Source organism: Phacochoerus africanus, chromosome 4, assembly GCF_016906955.1.
Source record: "Phacochoerus africanus isolate WHEZ1 chromosome 4, ROS_Pafr_v1, whole genome shotgun sequence".
Taxonomy (NCBI): domain Eukaryota; kingdom Metazoa; phylum Chordata; class Mammalia; order Artiodactyla; family Suidae; genus Phacochoerus; species Phacochoerus africanus.
Genome location: NC_062547.1, coordinates 73,194,305 through 73,214,543, shown reverse-complemented (window position 1 = coordinate 73,214,543; position 20,239 = coordinate 73,194,305). Strand labels below are relative to the sequence as shown.

Here is a 20,239-nt window from a genome sequence, read left to right as displayed (position 1 = left end):
CCAGGGCCACTGAGTGGGGTCCAGGGCCTGGAGTGTGGATTGGAACCCCCAAACAGGTACCTTCAATGTGTTTATTGCAACGAAAAATGAGAAGGGGCTGGGCAGGCTCGTGTCTTCACTGTCATTTCTACTCTTCCTCATGGAATCCTGCAAAGGCCGGGACAGAGCGGAAGGCAGGGATAGGTGGAAGAAAAGGCAGGCATCACAGTCCAGGAACCGTGAGGGCTCTGCTGCCTCCTGGGGGAAGGAGCTGTGTGTTTAAAGACACTTGTGCTGTCTGATTTCACAGGAGTCTGGGAGGCCCAGGGGTGCAGAGCCTCCGGCCTGTCGAGAAGGAGGGTTTTTAAAGGCCACGTGAGTTTACAATAGTACCTTCTGCATGAATGAGAAAACAACACTGGGACCAGAGAGACTGCATTCATATACACATCCATAAAGAACGTTCTAGTAACAATTAGAGCACAAAACTATTGGTATGAACATTTTTCCAAAAAGAGAAAACTATTGCATTTCAGAAGCTGCTGCTTCCTAGACCAGAGGTCTGTCTGCTTTGAGTCTTTGTGGGGGCAGAGCTCTGGCACGGGGCTCAACGGGGCAATGTGGAACGAGGGGCACGGAGCCGGGGTGTTTACAAGTCAGGGCTGGGTGGGTCCTCGGGCTTCATTTGTCCCCAGAGAAGAGTGTCAACTCTGAGCAGTTCAAGATGAGACTGGCCAGGGTCGCAGCGGGCCAGGCTTGCTCCTTCAAAGGCAGGTGTTCTGGAAGGTTCTGTGGAGGGGGGCTCCGGTACCGCTCTTGGGGCACAGGCTTGGTGGGATTGAAGGCACTGCGGAGACACTGATCCGCTGGCCCCCTTAGAACAAACTCATGGCAGACCTAAGGGTTTAGCTTGAGGCTGGCTGTGAACTTGGACTGTCCCAGTCCTTCCAGTTGCTGATAAAGCTTTTGGGCTTGATTTTTAAAGGCCCCACCATGTCTTGGCACAAGTGGGCCTGTTTCTGTGACTTGTTCTTTGAGTCACATGGGACCATGCGCCACGCATGCCATCCAGGGACGAGACGACAGGGCGGCTGCTTCTGGAGCCCTTTTGCGCCTGGAGACCGGGCTCCTAGGGGTCAGCAGGGCAGGTCCCTCCCCACTGCGGGGCACAAGGGGGTCTTGGGGACGCTGGCCAGCTCAGCACTGCCCGACGGTGGCAGGGCACCCGCGTGGTGCAAATTGCAGCCCGCTGGGTGGAGATGCCCAGTGTGGAGGTACCGACTGGCCCAGCACGGCCCCTTCCAGCTCTCAGGCAGGAGGTGTGCAGAGCGGGGAAAGGACTTTCAGAAGAAGGTGACACCCGGGTGCTGATAGCTCCCGCGGTGGTCACAACTTTTTTCTTCTTGAGGAAGCACATGTCCTTTAAGGGCACCCTGGCTGGGAGCCCCGGGAGTCCGAGTAAAGGTCACTTGGTCTAAGAGGCACTGTTGCGGTGGAGCTCGGGCGGGGCCGCAGCCAAGAGGTGCCCCCGAACTAGACGCCCTGCAGGGGGTGGTTGGGGTCACTGCGCTCCCGCTTCACCAGCGGCTCACCCCGGCCTCGGGCCTCCGAGTGGGCCTCACTGCCTCCACGGTCCTCGCTGATGTCATCTGTGGGGTTGGGTGGGGGGTGGGGGGCATAGGAGGGTCAGGGGTGGGGAGCACATCTTCAGAGAGGCCAGGTGCAGGGTGCTGCCTCTGCTAGGTAACCTGGGGGGGCCCTCTTCCCCGTGACCAGTGCCCAGGTGCCTGTGTCATGTCCCAGCAGGGCCGCCCTCGGAGGTTGGTCCTCCCACCCCTGTGGTGCAGGGAATGGGCCTGGGGGTGGGGTTCCCTCTGGTCCACCCGTCCTGTGCCCCCCTGTGGCTGTGGATGGAGGAGGCCCTTGGCCACCCAGGCCTGTGCGCGGCCCTGCTCCTCGGGGGCCTGCTGGGGAGGTGCCCGGGGAGCAGAAGTGAACATAATCCAGGAGGAGGGGGCAGGGCCTCTGCTCTGAGCCCACCCCTGACCCCACTGGGATGCCTGGTGCTGCTCAGGGTCACCTGCCCGGGGGGTCAAGGATGGGAGGGAAAGCCCCAGACACACTCACCTTTGTCGAGCAGTGTCAGCGACAGGGAGGCCAGATCGTTGAACTGCAAGAGAGAAGCCCAGAGTGAGTGGCCTCCACAGACTGGGTCCTGGGAAGGTCAGCAGTGTCCTTGCCCACAGGGGAAGTGGGCTGTGGCTTTGTGGGTGAGCAGTGGCTCTGAAGCTGCTGGGTGTCTGGGTGTGTCCCTACACCCTCCAGAGCCAAGCCTGGGAGCTGTTGGAGGGTGGACGGGTGCCGACTGAACGGGCCAGCAAGGGGACAGAGACTGGGGCTTCTGCGTGGTGACCATGAAGGAACAGCTGCTGCTTATTGCAGGCTCACTGTGTATTCAAAGCTCATGAGCATCACTCTTTTCTTCCTCAAAACAACCCAGCATGACTGAGCAATTCTGCTAAGTAAACACCCCAAAGAGTGAAAACAGGTGTTCAAACAAAACTTGTACACAAGTGCTCACAGCAGCACAGTTCACAGCAGCCAGAAGGCAGAAACAGCGCAAGTATTCACCAACAAAGGACAGATAAGCACAACGGTGCATCTCCATGCAATCAGATATTACTGTGCCATAAAAAAGGAGAAGGGAGTTCCCATCGTGGCGCAGTGGAAATGAATCTGACTAAGAACCATGAGGTTTCGGGTTCGATCCCTGGCCTTGCTTAATGGGTTAAGGATCCAGTGTCGCTGTGAGCTGTGGTGTAGGTCGCAGATGCGGCTCGGATCCCTTGTTGCTGTGGCTCTGGTGTAGGCCAGCAGCAGCAGTAGCTGTGATGAGCCCCCTAGCCTGGAAACCTCCATATGCCACGGGTATGGCCCTAAAAAGTGGGGGTTGGGGGGTGGGAAGGAAGGAAGAAGCTGTGATACCCATGACAATGCAGGGGAACCTTGAAAACATTATGTTGAGTGAGAGAAGCCAGACCCCAGAGGCCCCAGAGTATGTGCTTCCATCGGTGGGAAACGCCCAGAACAGGCCAATCCACAGAGACAGAGAGTGGGTTGGGTTGGTGGTTGCTGGGGACTGGGGGAGGGGAAGGGGGGGTGACTGCTCATGAGGATGAGGTTTTCCTTTGGGATGAGGGAATGGTCTAGAACTAGATGGGCGGTGGTTTTACCTTGCTGTGTGTGTTGACTTTCAGATGGTTTTCAAGTGGCCAGTTTTATGTTCTGTGTATTTTACCATGATGAGACAGGAAGTCCCACCCAGGTCATGTGAGCAGGTGACAGAGGAGCCAGGCTCTGCCCAGGTCTGTCTGGCTCTCCCTTCCCCACCCACTGGCAACCCCCCCCACCCCGAGTGTGTTCTCTGGGGCCCCCAAAGCCGGCTCTCTTGGAAGGGCCCTCACCTCTCCCATCACTGCGATCGGCGTTTCTCCAGTGGCCTCTGCAACACGGTGCTCGACCAGGTAGAACATGTACTCGTCATACAGCAGGCGGATGAGGTGGAAGGAGCCAAAGCTGGCAGCGCTGCGCAGCGTGAGGTCACGGATCACCATGGAGCTGGGGCGGCAGACAAGGGCTGGCACCTCTGGGACGTGGGCCTCTGGCTGGCCCACTAGGGGCCTGCCAGCTGCCCAGACCACCCCCTGTCCTGACTCGAGCCATGACTGGCTCCCCAAGAGCTAGTGGCCTTTCCTGCCCTCCCCACAGCCTCAGTCAGTGCTTTTTTTTTTTTGGCCGCCCCGTGGGGTCTATGGAGTTTCCAGGCCAGGGACCAGATCCAATCTGCAGTCTCTACCTAAGCTGCTGCGGCAACGCCAGATCCTTAACCCATGTGCCAGGCTGGGAATTGAACCTGCGTCCTAGCACTCCCAAGACACCGCCAATCCCGTTGTGCCACAGCAGAAACTCCTAGTCAGAGCTTTTAGGTGCCTAAAAACAAGGCTTAAGTTCAAGGTACTTCTGCCTCTTTCATCTAGAGCAGGGGACGGCGAACTGTAGCCTGATCCAGACCAGATCCAGCTCACTGCCTGGTTTTGGACAGCCAGGGAGCCAAGAATGGTTTTTACTCTTTTGAATGGTTGGGGGAAAAAGTCCAAAGAATTCTATTTCATGACACATGAAAAATATCTGAAATTTAGAAACTGACAGAACACCATAAGTCAACTATAATGGAAAAATAAAAATCATTAAAACAAAACCCTGAAATTCACATTTCAGTGTCCATGAATAAAAGTTTTATTGGCTGTGCCTGTCGTTTACATGTTGTGTGCTGTGTGCCTATAAAACTTTACTGCTCAGAAAGACCTACTATCTGAATCTTTACAGAGAAAGTGACCCCTGATCTAAAGGAATTATTTAACATGGTACCCGACCAAAAACTCTGGCCTACAAACACATCTGCCAGGAAAACAAGAAGGAAGGGACAAGACAGGAAAGGAAACATGACCTGCATATGGCCTGTGACGGTAATGGAGCAAGGCAGCATCACCCCAGGGGTGGCCCTGCCGCCCTGGAGTCCACAAGCATTCAAAAAACCCAGTCAACATGAGCAAGCCACAGCCATCAAATCATTCCTTCTCTGTCTACACCTCTCCCTCGCTCCTGCCCGGGGAGGCTCCTAACCGCTTTGGCTTTGGTGTTGCCCCATTCAAATCCATGTTTGCTGGAAGAATTTCTGGAAAATCTAACATGCCTTGGTTTAGCTTTCAACAGGCTGAAACTGGTGCTGCTTGCCTGTCAGCACTGGAATCTTCGGTGAGTCAGTAAAGATCACTGACAACCATTCAGGACATTTCATTCTTCTCTAATCTTCCCAGGCCGGCATGTAAACACACTCTGAAGGCAGGCTGGTCCAGCAGTGGGAAAAGAGAGATGGCTCCAGCCGGCGGTGGCCTCGAGATGCCCTGGAAGGGCAACTAAGGAGGGGACCTGGGTGGTGTTTGCCTGTGTCCAAATTGGCACAAGGGAGCAAAGTCACCTGAAGAGCGCTCAGGAATGCAAAGGCTGAGTCAGTGGCAGGGCGAACGGGCTTGGGGCTTGGGATGTGTTTTCTGCTAAGAAGCTTCTTTGGCTCTGTATGGCTGACCCCCTAGAGGTCCCTGGGAAGGGCTCCCCACAACCCCCCAAGAGTGTCCTCCATTCTCCTCCCCTCCCCATCTCTCCGCCTTCCCTTCCCCACTGGAAGCAACCCTTGGCTTTCACGTCGCCATGGGCAACCAAGGCCTGGAAAGAAGCCAAGGGCAGACTCTGCTTACCTCTCAATGTTAAAACACAATTTGTGCTGCTGCTCCTCTAACAGGGACCCCAGGCCTGAATGCCCACCCAGAGGGTCCCTGGCACCCTTTCCCTGAAGGCACCCCCCGGATTGGGTGCTGGTACCAGGCACCCTCACCCTACAGCCTTGGTGTCTGATATGAAGCTTTAGCTCCAAGGAGCTTTGCTGAGCCGTCTCCAAGGTCACCTGGGTATGTTTTGGGTTCTCCAAACGGGCTTGCCGCTTCCTGTGGCGGGAACTCCACCTGGAGAAACTGGATGCGAGCCTGGCCATCAAGCGACTCAGCCCTGGCCCTTTGCTCTCCGTTTGCTGGTGGACGCTATGGAAACAAGCCCCGGAAGCCTGACAAGATGGAGTCAGGGAGGGCCTTGTCCCTACGGAGAAAAGCACCCCCATCTCATAGCAGTCACGGCCACTTTCAAGCCTTAGCTGTGTTCCTGCTCTCGTCTCCGTAGTTTAAGTCACAGGCTCGTCCTGCTGCTCCAGATTCCTCAGATCAGGACTTCCCACCACAGGGGCGGGGACTGGGCCCCACTGGCTGTCCCTGCCCCCACTGACTCCCCCCCCCCGTGCCCCCCGCATTACCCCAGTGATGCTGGGTGGTACTTTTTGGCTAAATTGCATTTCCCTTTGTGGTCATGGGATATAAACCCCCAGCTGAGCCACACCATCTTGGCCTTACAATCCTCTTCTTGTTCACTTGCTCAACCAGTGCTCAGATGATGAGACTACAGCAGTGAGTAAGAGTGACGTACCAGCTCTTGGGGTGGGGGTGGGGAACAAGCTAACAGAACAAGGTGACAGAAGGAAATTGGGGCTTCGGGGACAGAGGATGAGAAGGGGCCTGCTATTTCACTCAGGAGGTCTGCAGGCTCTTAGGATGATCAGGCCACGTGACTCCCTGGGGGAAGGGTGTTCTGTGCCGGGGAGGGCAGTGCAAAGGCCCTGAGGTGAGCAGGGCAGGGCAGAGCAGCAGGCTGGAGTAGGGGACAGGGAGTTACTGGGCCAGCAGCCAGCTGAGGGGTTGGGGAAACTGATAAGAGCCAGACAGTAAACAGTTCTCTGTCACTGCTCAACTCAGCTAAGGATCCATAAGGGAGCGGGCGTAGCTGGGTGCCAATAACATCTGCAGAGACCGGTGGCCGGTGATCTGAGCCACAGCTAGCTGTCGGGCTGTCGTGAGCTGTAGAACAGCTGATCGTCTTCCTGGGGTTAACTGCCTCCTTTTTACATAACACTCCATTTTCCCGTGTTTATCACTGACTGAGACCAGGGCTTCCCGGCAGGGCTCCTCTCTGCAAGCACAGCCCTCTTTTTCTGGGCAAGGCTCCTCCTGCAGTCTGGGCTTCCAGCTCCTGTTCAATCAGGTGAGAACTGAGAAGTGAAAATGGTTTTCCCTCAGGATCCAGATGACACAGCTTCCCTGCCTCTAAGGCTCTGGGTGGCTGTGCAGAAGCCTGCCGCTGCTCTGGTTCCCAGCCTGCAGTGCGACCTGCTGTTTTCTCTCTGGAAGCCTTTACAATCCTCTCTTCTCCTTGGTGTCTGAACCTTATTCACTGGGCAGGGATCCCAGCAGCTTTTGGAAACTTGAGCCTTTGGTTCTGAGATATTTTCTTGATGATATATATATATATATATATATATATAAACATATTTTTTTGGCTGTGCCCACGGCATAGAGCTCTTGGACCAGAGACGGAACCTGTGCCACAGCAGCAACACCACCGCCAGATCCTTAACCCACTGTGACACAAGGGAACTCCTCTTGATATTTTTATTTTCTCTCCCTCTGTTTCCTCTCTCTTAAAAAAAAATCCTATCAGCTGGATACTAAACTGACTGGATTGATCCTTTCACTGTCTCTTTTTCTCATGCTTTTCTTTCACGAGTTCTCTTACATTCTTCTTTCTTTCTCCGTATTTTTTTTCCTCTCACATTTACTTTTTTTCTTTTGGCTGTGCCCGTGGCACGTGGAAGTTCCTGGTCCAGTGTCTGAACCCACACCACAGCAGTGACAATGATGGATCCTTAACCACTAGGGAAGACATTTACTTTTTTTTTTCTTTCTGCTTTTTAGGCCATATGTGTGGCATACAGAAATTCCCAACCTAGAGGTCAAATCAGAGCTGCAGCTGCCAGCCTATGCCACGGCCACAGCAGTGCAGGATCTGAGCCACACCTGCGACCTACACCACAGTTCACTGTAAGGCTGTCACTGCTCAACTCAGCTAAGGATCCATAAGGGAGCGGGCGTAGCTGGGTGCCAATAACATCTGCAGAGACCGGTGGCCGGTGATCTGAGCCACAGCTAGCTGTCGGGCTGTCGTGAGCTGTAGAACAGCTGATCGTCTTCCTGGGGTTAACTGCCTCCTTTTTACATAACACTCCATTTTCCCGTGTTTATCACTGACTGAGACCAGGGCTTCCCGGCAGGGCTCCTCTCTGCAATGGAGGGACGTCTCCTGGGCGCAGCCCCAGGCCAGACACGTGAGCACAAACACCTGTCACCTTTGGCCTTTCCCAACTGTGAACATAGCCCTGGCTTCATGGGGCAGAGATGAACAGACATCCAGAGGGAACATGCCCACCTTCTGAAGCTTAAAACAGGCTTCTTGCGTCCAAAGCCCAGGCTGTACTTCATCTTTGTGTGATTTCTTTTTTCTTCCTTACATATTTATTTATTTATTTGACTGCACTTGTGGCATGTGAACCCACTGAGCGAGGTCAGGGATCAAACCTACATCCTCATGGACACCAGTCTAGTTTGTTACCATTGAGCCACAATGGGAACTCCCCTGTATTTACTTCCTGTGATGGTTAGTTTTCTCTGCCAGTGATTGGCACTGGTTCAGCCAAAATTAGTCTGGGTGTTGCTGTGGTTCCCATCCACCATCTGTCGACTTGAAGTGGAGAAGATTGACTTCCACACCAGGGGTGGGCCTCACCTAATCAGCTGATGGGCCTTTGGGTCAAAACTGAGGTTTCTCTGAGGAAGGAGTCCGCTCTGTGGATGGCAGCATCCACTTCCTACCCGGACCACCAGTCCTCCTTATAGACTTTGGATGTGCCAGGCCCTAAGATCACGAAAGCCGATTCCCTGAAATGAACCTCTTTACGTTCACGCACACACATCATTATAACACAGTCACATACATCATTTTAAAATACGTTCATTTGGCATTGTTGCTATTGGGGTGTGGATTTGATCCCTGGCCTGGGAACTTCTGCATGCTGTGGGCATGCCCCGCCCCCACCAAAAAACCTCAGGCAGAGCACTCTGTGGGGAGCCAATGCCCAACTCTGCCTCCTGCTTGCCCTTGGCAATGAGGGGATGAAGGCTCGTGTTGCTTCCTGGCTTTTGGCTCACTGTCCTAGCTGACTCCTCACATGGCAATTCCCCAACTAGTTCACATCTCCCACTGCCACCTCTGTGTCCTGTTCTCTCAAGACTCTTCTCCCCCTCCCTTTGTGGGGCTGCTCTAGGGACAGAAATAAGGGCTTGTGCATGAGCTGCCATCTCCCCAGCAGGCAGCCTGGAGATGATGGTTTCTGTCTGCAGAAGCCCTTATAGCCCAACTTTAGGCCTCAGAGGGCTCTGGGCCAGCCCATGGGCCTCACCTCCTGGTAGCACCTAGGAGGTGAGGCCCATGGGCTGGTCTGCGTCTGTGGGCCTCAGCCTCCACCCTGGGCCTTCTCCCAAGTCCATGCTGGGTCCCAGCTCTCTGGGAGATGAAGCCCCGATTACCTGTAAAAAGACCACTTCAGCAGGAACTGCCGGGCAGCCTTGGGGAAGCTGGGGCTGCCGGCATGCTGCTTCAGGACCTGGGTGACCACGTTGTCCAGCCAGCTGGCCCACTGGTCCAGTGAGCTCTGCTGCTGCAGGGTCAGCTTGAAGTCCTGCTCCAGCCGCTGCACCACGCCCTCCTCGCACTGGCACACCCACGAGGCCTGCTCCTGCAGGGCACGGGTGGGTCAGGATGGAGGGACGTCTCCTGGGCGCAGCCCCAGGCCAGACACGTGAGCACAAACACCTGTCACCTTTGGCCTTTCCCAACTGTGAACATAGCCCTGGCTTCATGGGGCAGAGATGAACAGACATCCAGAGGGAACATGCCCACCTTCTGAAGCTTAAAACAGGCTTCTTGCGTCCAAAGCCCAGGCTGTACTTCATCTTTGTGTGATTTCTTTTTTCTTCCTTACATATTTATTTATTTATTTGACTGCACTTGTGGCATGTGAAGTTCCCAGGCCAGAGATCACACCTGAACTACAGCAGTGACCCGAGCCACTGCAGTTACAATGCTGAGTTCTTAACCGCTGGGCTGCCAGGGAACTCCCACGTTGTGTTATTTGTGTGTGGTCCCTCCTCTATGTGTGTGTGTTTGTTTATTCAGGTGATAAACTCAGGGCTTGAACTAGATGGAAACACAGCAGCGGGGATTCATCTGATGGCGGCCTGCACTTTTCTAAGCCTAGAGGAGGCACCAGGAAGGCAATTTTTTTTCTTTTTAGGGCCACACCCATGGCATATGTAAGTTCCCAGGCTGGGGGTCAAATGAGGGCTGTAAGCTGCTGGCCTATGCCACAGCCACAGCAAAGTGGGATCCGAGCCGCATCATGGCAACCCTGGATACTCGACCCACTAAGCGAGGCCAGGGATTAAACCCACATCCTCGTGGATATTAGTCAGGTTCATTACCAGTGAGCCATGACAGGAACTTCCAGGAAGGCAAATTTTTAAAGAGAATGGACCAATGTGACAGTCTGTCAGTCCCAGCACCTGGATGCCAGGAAGCGATCATGGAGTGGAGTCCAGAGCTCCCTGGGTAGACTGTAGGGGGTTTCGACCTCAAATCTTTTTTTTTTTTTTTTTTTTTTTCCTGGCAGAGCCTATAGCATGCAGAAGTTCCAGAGTTCCCGTCGTGGTGCAGTGGTTAACGAATCCGACTAGGAACCACGAGGTTGCGGGTTCGGTCCCTGCCCCTGCTCGGTGGGTTAATGATCTGGTGTTGCTGTGAGCTGTGGTGTAGGTTGCAGACACGGCTCGGATCCCACGTTGCTGTGGCTCTGGTGTAGGCTGGTGGCTACAGCTCCGATTAGACCCCTAGCCTGGGAACCTCCATATGCCGTGGGAGCGGCCCAAGAAATAACAAAGACAAAAAAAAAAAAAAAGAAGTTCCTGGGCAAGGGACTGAACCCATGCCACAGCAGTGACAATGCTGGATTCTCAACCTGCTGAGCCACCAGGGAACTCCCCCAACTCTTTTCATACAAGAGAACTGTGGGCCGGGCCTGGGCGAGGTGCTGCTTTGGCTGTAGGCTGAGTTTTGTGGGTCTGTGTAGTTTTCTAGAGGGTGGAAGCCTAGGCCAGCGGGGTGGGTCCCTGTGTCCCATCCCAGGCTGTGGGGATGAGCGTGGAAGAAAGTTACCTGCACGTTGGCAAAGTCCACGCGGTTGAGGTCGCTGAGCATCTGGTTGATCTGGGAGGTGTTCTGGAGCACCGCCCGAGCCGCCTGCGCCAGGTGGTTGAGGGACGTGTACCTCCGCAGAGTCTGGGCAAAGGCACTGACCACGCCGACCTGGGGCCGAGGAAGGTGCAAGGGTGAGCCTGTCTCATGGAAGGGCGTCTGGCTCAGGGACATCTCGGGGAGGGAGCAGGAACAAGTGAGTCCAGCAGGAACTCAAGGGCCCAAGGACAGAGGACCAGTGAGGTACACAGGCATCACCAACGTGTCACATGGCATCAGATGCACAGGTGAGTTAGAATTCAGGACAATGTGGCTAGACCCCTGCTTCTAGAAGTCCTCTGGCTCTCTGGGATGATAGGTGAAGATACAGATTTCCGGGTGCCCCTAGATCAGCCTTTGTGGGGGTGTGGCCTGAGCATCTGCAGTTTGAAACAGCTGCCTAAGCCATGTCTGACTGTCCTGGGGTTTGAGACCCACTGGCCTAACAGATCAATTTCCGGTGGGGGGTGGGTAGACCAGATGCCCGGCTCTGGCACAAGGAAGGAAGGTGATTATCCCTCTTTCACAAGTAGCCCAGATTGACACACTGTATGCTCTGATCTGTGGCCAAGACTGTATCAATAAGGGTGACAGCCAGGAGATTACAGGCTCCACCTATGTTCAGCAGAGAAACACTGGACCTGTTCCCAATCAACCCAAAACTATCATAGCAAAGACATCTGCTGGGCACTCCTGGCCAGCATGTGCCCTCCATCAGCTGCATCCCTCTCCCCTCCTGGAAAGACCATGCATCCTCAGGACACACAGGAGCAGCCTGCTTTTTCTGGGGCCCAGGGGTCCTCAAGTTCCACTGGGCAAAGGGAGAGGAGCTCCCTCCCTTCACAGCACAGCAGGGCCTGAGGGGCACCCCTCGCCCCCTGCAGCTGTGGTCTCTCCCCTCCCCCACCATCAGGGAGCAGCGTGGTCCAGAGGCCCAGCCCCCAACCAGTCACCTTGGTCTGGATAACCTGCTGTGGAAAGTCGCTCATGGCATTTGTCAACCAGCCTTCCAAGCTCTTGGCAAAATTCCGGATGGCCTGTGTCAGGGTACCTGGGAGACGCAAGCCATGGCATTAAGTGTGAGAAAGGCAGCCTCACCCCTCAGAATCAGCTTGAATTTAAGAGATGCCTGTGCCGTGGCAATGACCACCCACCAAGAACAAGCAACACAGAGAAGAGATGGTGAGAATTTAGGGCTCTTAATTAGGGAGGGACAGAGTAAGAACGAGGGCCACCCAGCTCTGGTTGTCTCTGTTCATCTATCTTCTACACTGGCAGCTCTTAGCCAGGGCAGCCCTGCCCCCAGGGAATACCAGGCAATGTTTGGGGACACCTGTGGTTGTCTCATTGGAGGTACTCCTGGCATGGAGGGGGTGGGGACCAGGGATGCTGTGACACCCTCACCCCCCCGCCAACAACAGTGCCCAGGACACCCCTCCTCAAGAGACAGACCCACCCAAGGTCCACAGTGCTGAGGGGGAAGCCCCTGATACATACACATGTAGATAAATTCTACTGACTTCAAATTTATCTTGAGATGGCTTGCAAGAACACATTTTTTTTTTTTTGAAAAGTAAACCTCTGGAGTTCCCGTCATGGCTCAGTGGCTAACGAATCCGACTAGGAACCATGAGGTTGAGGGTTGAGGGTTCAATCCCTGACCTGGCTCAGTGGGTTAAGGATCTGGTGTTGCTGTGAGCTGTGGTGTAGGTCGCAGACACGGCTTGGATCCCGCGTTGCCGTGACTCTGGTGTAGACTGGCGGCTACAGCTCCAATTCGACTCCTAGCCTGGGAACCTCCATATGCCGTGGGAGTGGCCCTAGAAAAGACAAAAAAATAAAAAATAAAAAAAAATAAAAAAAAAGTAAACCTCAACTGTTAGAAAAGGAAATATATCCTAGTCTCAACCTACCTTAATACAGAGACTCTAAATGAACACTACACTGAAGAGTTTCTGGGCAGGCAAGGCCAAAGAAGTGCAATCATTTTGCTATGTCCCATTTCCTGGCAAATGAGCAGTAGACCAGCTCATCAAGAAAGATGGAAGGTCTCCAGCACTAACAGGCTTCCTCGCCCTCCAGGAATCTGGGGGTCCGGGGGTCGGGGGGTGGGGGTGGAGGGACCCGCCTCTCACCATCAGGGACCTGGGAGCTTGAGGGAGAGCCTCCCAGCAGGAGGCTGGCGGGAGGACGCCTCCTGGTGGTGTGCACTGTCTTTGGAGGCTGCACGGGTGTTTGGGGACAGAGGCCCTGAGAAGGTCCCCACCACAGGAGTCAGCCCCAGCCATCAAAGGATATCATTTCCTTTTCCCTCCTTCCTCAGTCAAGGCCGCTAGAATCTGGTGAAGGTCTGTAGAATTCACCCTATGATGCTAAAGAGTCAGTGTGGGAAGCAGAGCTCACTGGGGCAGGCAGGTTAAAACCTGATTCAGCCCATCCTTGATGCTGCAGGCAGGGGAGGGCTGTCGTGTGACCCTGGCCTCCCTTCTGGGAGTCTCCTGTGGCAGGGCTCATGGGGACCCCACAGTGTGGGTGTGGCAGGGGACATGGCGAGGCAGAGCGGGGCAGAGCTGCTTACTGGGCACCGGCCGCAGCACGTCCGGGATGAGGATTTCCACCAGTGCCTGGTACAAGATGTGGTCGCAGGTCCTCATCCACCTGAGGACGGGGTCACATTTGCACAGGGACACCAGCTTGTCCTTTGGGAGGATGGCACCTTCCGGCTCCTCGTCACTGTGGGGGACACCAGGGGACACAGGTGAGCCACTAGCCTGATGCCAGTTCTTGAGGCACAAGCCGAGTGAGGCTACAGGACCACTGGGTGCAGGGCTGGGGAGACCCTCCTGCCGGCCAGCTCCCCGCCTACTACGCGGTCACCCCCAAGACCCTGTGCTGAAGCAGGGGGATGAGCCATGAGTCACTCATCATCTTAGAGTAAAGACCACACGCCCATTAGGGGTCCGAACGCCAGTTCTTGGCTGCCTGGCACATTCGTCCAGGGCCACATTGTGGGTGTCAGCCAGCAACTGTCTGCAGGGAAAAGCCTTATGGAAGGAGGCCTGACTGTGGGGCTGATGGGCAGTACCTGGCCGGTAAAGAGGCAGGGCCGTCGCCTGAGGAGGCTTTAGAATTCCAGAAGGAAAGCCACAGCTTCTCAATGTAGTGAAACTGGAGGTTCATCACCACGTCTAAAGTTGCCTGGAGATAAACACGGTGGGTTAAACACAGCAACGTGCGTGCCCCTGGGTCGGCAAGTGGCGGGGAAATGGGTGGCAGTGCCGTCTTCCCAAAGCCAGAGAGACCCTGAAGGCGACGGGAGTGAATGAAGGGGAGACTCCATCTAGTTCTTGGCCAGAGGAAGGAGGGGCCGGTCCTGTGGCCCGTATCTTGGTGATGCTCTGGCATGTGGTGCTGGCTGCAGGCAGCTGACCGCCTTGGCCTGGGGGAGGCGCACTGAGATGCCTTGTGGTGACACTCCCCTCCCTGCCCCTGGGCTGGACTCAGGGTGGGGTAGTCACCTCGCAGTGCCGCCGGTAGGCCAGCTGCAGGGCCTTGACGTCGTGCAGTGTGATGCTCTCCTGCAGCAGGACACTGCCCAGGTCGGGCGCCGGGAACTCAGGGAAGACATGGGACACATCTAGGGGAGGAAAGTGGGAGATCAGCAAGGCTGCGGAGGGTGCCCAGGCAGAAGCCAACGGGCAGGGCCATGAGCTGGGGACGATATGACAGCCCAGGGGCCAAATCCTGGCTGCCCTCAAGACCACATGACTTTTAAGCTTCGGTATTCTCGGGTGTGCAGCTCCTGGTGACATTAAACATGTGGACACACAGGAAGCAGTGTCCCAGGGCAGTGACAGTCTCTCCAGAAGACCCGTCACAGAAGGGTTCTGTGGGTGCTCAAAAAGTACACTAAAAGTACATGGATGCCCCCAAGGCTTCAGCATGTGTGAGCCTCCTGGGCTGTCCTGGGTGGGAGGCTCTGAGTAAGACGCTTTCCCGGCAACCAGGGCAGTGGCCAGTGCCGGCTGGGGAGAGACACTCTGTGGAGGAGGGCCAGGCTGCCACATGTCAGGGCACCGGGAGGGGACAGACTCAGTTTAAAGTACATCTAGTCTTCTTTCTGAAGGGCATTTCATTTTATTTACTTTTTTTTTTTGGTATTTTTGCCTTTTTCTAGGGCTGCTTCTGTGGCATATGGAGGTTCTCAGGTCAGGGGTCTAATCGGAGCTGTAGCCACCAGCCTACACCAGGGCCACAGCAACACGGGATCCGAGCCGTGTCTGCAACCTACACCACAGCTCACGGCAACGCTGGGCCCTTAACCCACTGAGCAAGGCCAGGGATCAAACCCGAAATCTCATGGTTCCTAGTCAGATTCGTTAACCACTGAGCCGTGATGGGAACTCCTCATTTTATTTACTTATTTTTCTGTGTTGTGGTGTTTTTTTGCCACACCCATGGCATGGGGAAGTTCCCAGGCCTGGGATTGAACCCACACCCATGCCACAGCAGCCACCTGTGCTGCTTTAGTGACAATGCTGGATCATTAATGTGCTGCGCCACAAGGGAACTCCAGTTACTGGTTTTTTTTTTTTCCTTTTTTTTCATTTTTGGCTGTCTGAGGCATATGGAGCTCCTGGCCCAGGGATCAGATCCAAGCTACAGCTGCAACCTAAGCCGCAGGTGTGGCAAGGCTGGATTCCCAACCCACTATGCCGGGGCAGGGATTGAACCTGTGTCCAAGGGCTTCCAAGATGCTGCTGATCCTATTGCACCACAGCAGGAAACTCCTCCAGTTATTGTTCTGATGGTCACTTTATACATTAATTTAGTGGGCATATGTTGATTATTCTAAAATCTCAGGGATTCCACAAAGAAGGCTTATCTAGATTTTTTTTTTTGCCGTACTCATGGCATGCGGAAGTTCCTGGGGTCAGGGATTGAACCTGGGCCACAGCAATAACAATGCTGGATCCTTAACTGGCTGAGCCACCAGGGAACTCCCTAGAACTTTCTATGTAATTGAAAAGGTGGTGTATAAGAACACTGTCTAAACTTAGCATCCCTGTAGATGCTGCTGGTGCCAAAACCCACCCCCAGAGGTGCTGAGTGGCCCCTGAGCCTTTCTTACAGGCCCTGTGCCAGGGCGGGAGCTCACCAATGTACTGCTGGTGGTGCTGGCTCTGGGCGGCCATGGCTTGCTCAGGTGTGCTGTGCAGGCTGCCATGTGAGCCACTGTCCCCCAGGCTGTCCGTCTTCTGGGCTGGCCGGTACCTGAGAAGGGAACACATGTGCAACTGTGAGACCCCAGCAGCATTGCCCAGAAGGGGCCCAAGGAGCAGAGGGCGGAGGAGGATACAGTTTGGGGTTGCGTGTATTTTTCTAAAACTTGTGGTCAAATAGAAAACCCCAAATTTACCATTTTTAAGTGAACAGTCCAGTGGCATTCCGCACACTCACGCTGTTGTGTGACCATCCCCACCACCCATCTCCAGAACCTTCTCATCTTCTCAAACTAAAAATCCGACTCCCCATCCCCTGTCTCTGTGGATCTGACTCCTCTAGGGACCTCACGTGAGTGGAATCACACATCATATGTCCTTCTGGGTCCAGCTTATTTCATTGAACATCAAGTCCTCAAGATGCATCCATGTTGTAGCGAGTGTCAGAATTTCTTTTTTTTTCTTTTTTTTTTTTTTTGGCCTTTTTAGGGCATATGGAGGTTCCCAGGCTAGGGGTCCAATTGGAGCTACAGCTGCTGGCCTGCACTACAGTCACAGCAACTCAGGATCCAAGCTGTGTCTGCGACCTACATTACAGCTCACAGCAACACCAGATCCTTAACCCACTGAGCGAGCCCAGGGATCGAACCTACAACCTCATGGTTCCCAGTCGGATTCATTTCCACCACGCCATGACAGGAACTCCCACCTGGGTTTCTGATGCACCGGCTGCTGCCGCATGGCCATGTACTGTGTGTCTTCCTGCAGCCGGTTCAGGGGCGAGTCTGGCTTCAGCCGGATCCCATAGTAATGATACTTGGAGTTGCCCCTAGAAATCAAACAGCGAAGGTCAGCTCTTGGCAGAAACCCTGAACCCCAAGACAGGTGCTCTGTCCCAGCCTGTCCCTTGGGCTCTCAGGGCCAGGCTTCCCTCGACTGTGTGGGCAATGTTCTCAGGCTGTCCTGTGGTCAGAGAGATCCAGGAAATTCTCTAATGACTTCCCCCTCTGGTAAATTCAGCTCAGTGTTTTAGTATGATAAAGGCTCTGAGAAGTCCTGCAGTCATAGAGCCAGTTCAACTTTGTTTAACCCAGCGTTGTCTAATGAGGATGACAACAATTATTATTATTATTAATGCCCCTCCTTCCAAACATCTAATGATGTGTTTTGGAAATGGCTCAGTCTGGGAAACTCTACCTTAGTTTATTATGACAGAAATGATGATCAAAGGGCTTTAAGTTCCTTTGGTTAAGGTCAGAGGGGGCTCCTCGAGATAAAAGGACAGATTATGTGCTGCCATTTCTCCTGAGCTAGCAACAGGGACAGATGGGAAGAGCCTGGGTCCTTCTCTGATGAGGTGCCAGCCAAGCCAGTGCTCTGAGGGAGGACAGCAGGGGGCCTGAGCTCTAATCTTGAGACCAGCGTCTGGGACTCTGGGAAAGTAGAGGCCCCAGGGCAGCAGTGGCTATGTCCCCAGAGACCAGCCCCAGCCCCTTCTATCCATCCTCATTCTGTAAGGACAGCCACAGTTGAGGACCCCAAAGTGGCAGAGAATTGGAGCAGACTTGCACTTTCTGGCCCCATCCTTTAAGACACCCACGATGCCCACTTCTAAGAGGTTGGGAGGAACTCTGACACCCACATGTGTGCACCCAACCTGGCCCGCCCCAGGTCAAGGCCACCCAGGATAGCCTCATGCGTGTGCTGGGGCCCCTTCCACTTTGAACACTTGAGACCATCTTTTTCTAGTGGGAGAAGCTGAACACTATTGCTGGGGGTAATTTCCAGCCTTTGATGGTCCCTGGCTGCTACTGGCCAAGGGCAGCCCAGAGGTGAGTTGTCCAGGCACAGCAAAAAGCATTAAGAAATGGTAAATCCAACTCTACTCGATAATCCAGAGGATATTTATAACTTATTTTTGGCCCTGGCGTGTAGCGGCTTGATGTGGGATCCTAGTTCCTGTACCAGGGATCGAACCTGGACTGCAGCAGTGAGAGCACTAAATCCTAACCACTAGACCACTGGGGAACTCCCCAAAGGCTGCTTCCCATACCCCCACCCCCACCCCCATTTCCTTTGGACTCACAGATTCATATTCAGCGTGTGGAAGTTCCCAGGCCAGGGATTGAACCTGTGCCACAGCAGTGACAACGCCAGATCCTTAATGTGCTGAGCCACGAGGGAACTCCCAGAGGCTGCTTTTTAAAAAGGCTGTTATGAAAAATTTCAAATGAAGGGAGACCAACAAAGAGAAACCCATGTCTCATCACCAGGAGAGAAGCAACCATGGCCTGTGTCTGTGGCCCTGGCCAGGCCCAGCCTACTGCCAATTCAGGACAACTCTAAGTTCACCGGGAGGTGTGGACATCAGGACGTGGCAGGAGGAAGCAGCCTCACGTTCCCTGCAAGCTCGATGTCTGTATAAAGCGAGATGGCAGGTGGGCAGGCGTGGGGGCTGCCTGACACCCCCACTACCCACCTGGTGCCCAGCCGCCGCGTCCTCAGGCCCATAAACACGGAGCGGATCAGCTTCCCAAAGGAGGCGGCATTCACAGGGTCCAGCTTGTGCTCCTGGCAGTGCCGAAGGTAGTGGTTGTAGAGAGAACTTCTGGGGAGACTCACGCCTTCCGCAGTTTCGTAATTATCCAAGAGCCACTGGAGCTGGATGGGAAGAGATGCCAGATGCTGACAGGGACCCACCGTGATCATCACATGCTTTCCCTCCAATGCGAGAGAGAGGCTCACGCTGTTACTGATTCAGGTTCAAGACGTGATCTGGGGCTCATTTGTATCAGAGCTTCTTTTTACTCGCTTACTTATTTCTTCATTTTCAGCCAGCTTTTCGGGTTTCCTGACTTAATTTATAAAACCCTGCATGTGATGGAGACCTCTTAAGTTCTATCTTCTTTTTCCCCCCCTTCTTTGGTCATACCCACAGCATGTGGAAGTTCCCAGGCCAGGGATTGAATCTGAGCTGCAGCTGTGACCTTCATGACAGCTGCAGCAACGGCAGATTCTTCACCCTCTGCTTACGGCTGGGGATCGAACATGTGCCTCTGCAGAGACAAGTGGGATCTTGAACCCAAAGCACCACAGAGGGAACTCTACTCTTAGGTTCTATCTTCACAATCACTTAAACACCCACACACTCCAAACACCAAATGTTTCCTAAAGCTATAGGACTGGAGAGCATCTGATGCCAAGAGAAAGGAAGATGAAGGAAAAGCACTCGACCCCTCAGCACGTCACCTATGTTCAGGTCATATCAGCGCAGGCCCTGTACCCATGACCAAGAGGAAAACAAGCAGAAACCAAAGAAAAGACTTAAAGGCTTATGTGTCCGGTTTTGTGCTCAGGTCAACTGCAAGAAAAAGAATCCAAGGCGGAAGCCACTGCCCCTAGAGGTCAGCTCCAAAGGGTAGGAGCGTCTACACAGAGAGCTGTGCCCCTACACCAGGGGAGGCTGGCCCTGGGAGCAGAGCACCCCAAAGGCTGAAATTCCATTCTGGCTTTGATACTGTTCTCCAGTGGAGCAAGGACTGGACTTGGACAAAGGCAGGAGCCAGGAACACAGGAAAGAGGCCAGAGGCAGGATCCCATGTCAGGATCTAGCTCCCCTCTGCCGGAGCCCCTCTCCTCTGTGCTGCCTTCATCTCATCCTTCCAGCCCCCAGCAAGCATCAGCACCTTCCACCTCCCACTGGGGCTCTGCCCTGCAACGCATGACGGGGCCCACCCAGACTTAGCCTGCAGGCCCAGAAGTCCGCCTGTGCCTCCTTTTTTATTTTTATTTTGCTTTTTAGGGCCGCACCTGAGGCATATGGAGGTTCCCAGGTTGGGGGTCCAATCGGAGCTACAGCTGCCAGCCTACACCACAGTCACAGAAACATAGGATCCGCGCCACGTCTGCGATCTATACCACAGCTTACGGCAACGCTGGATCCTTAACCCACTGAGCAAGGCCAGGGATCAAACCCACAACCTCATGGTTACTAGTTGGATTCGTTTCTACTGTACCACAGGAACTCCATGTGCCTCCCTTTCAAAAACTAGTTTCAGAACAGAAAGGTTCTAACCTGTGCAGAGGCAGAACAGACTTAAGAAATGCTGCTCCAACAATCATCAAAACGGGACCAATTATATTTCATCTAAGCCCCGTTCATCACCTCCTGCCCACCCTGGCCTTTTTATTTGTAT

At 54.2% G+C, this 20,239-nt stretch overlaps 1 protein-coding gene across 5 annotated transcripts in view; it reads right to left on the bottom strand.

The window, feature by feature from the left end:
• Positions 1-397: 397 nt before the first annotated feature.
• The window catches only part of RFX2 (regulatory factor X2), a 102,061-nt gene continuing 82,219 nt past the window's right edge, over positions 398-20,239 (bottom strand). For all 5 annotated transcript variants that reach the window (XM_047777361.1, XM_047777362.1, XM_047777366.1 and 2 more), the window contains 12 exons: positions 18,523-18,704; positions 16,753-16,872; positions 15,980-16,095; positions 14,340-14,458; positions 13,907-14,019; positions 13,400-13,554; positions 11,775-11,872; positions 10,744-10,893; positions 9,060-9,268; positions 3,444-3,597; positions 2,107-2,149; positions 398-1,628 (listed from right to left, as the gene is read on the bottom strand). In XM_047777361.1, coding sequence (XP_047633317.1) covers positions 1,513-1,628; positions 2,107-2,149; positions 3,444-3,597; positions 9,060-9,268; positions 10,744-10,893; positions 11,775-11,872; positions 13,400-13,554; positions 13,907-14,019; positions 14,340-14,458; positions 15,980-16,095; positions 16,753-16,872; positions 18,523-18,704 — 1,575 coding nt within the window. In that variant the 3' untranslated portion in view covers positions 398-1,512. The remainder of the gene's footprint in view (positions 1,629-2,106; positions 2,150-3,443; positions 3,598-9,059; positions 9,269-10,743; positions 10,894-11,774; positions 11,873-13,399; positions 13,555-13,906; positions 14,020-14,339; positions 14,459-15,979; positions 16,096-16,752; positions 16,873-18,522; positions 18,705-20,239) is intronic.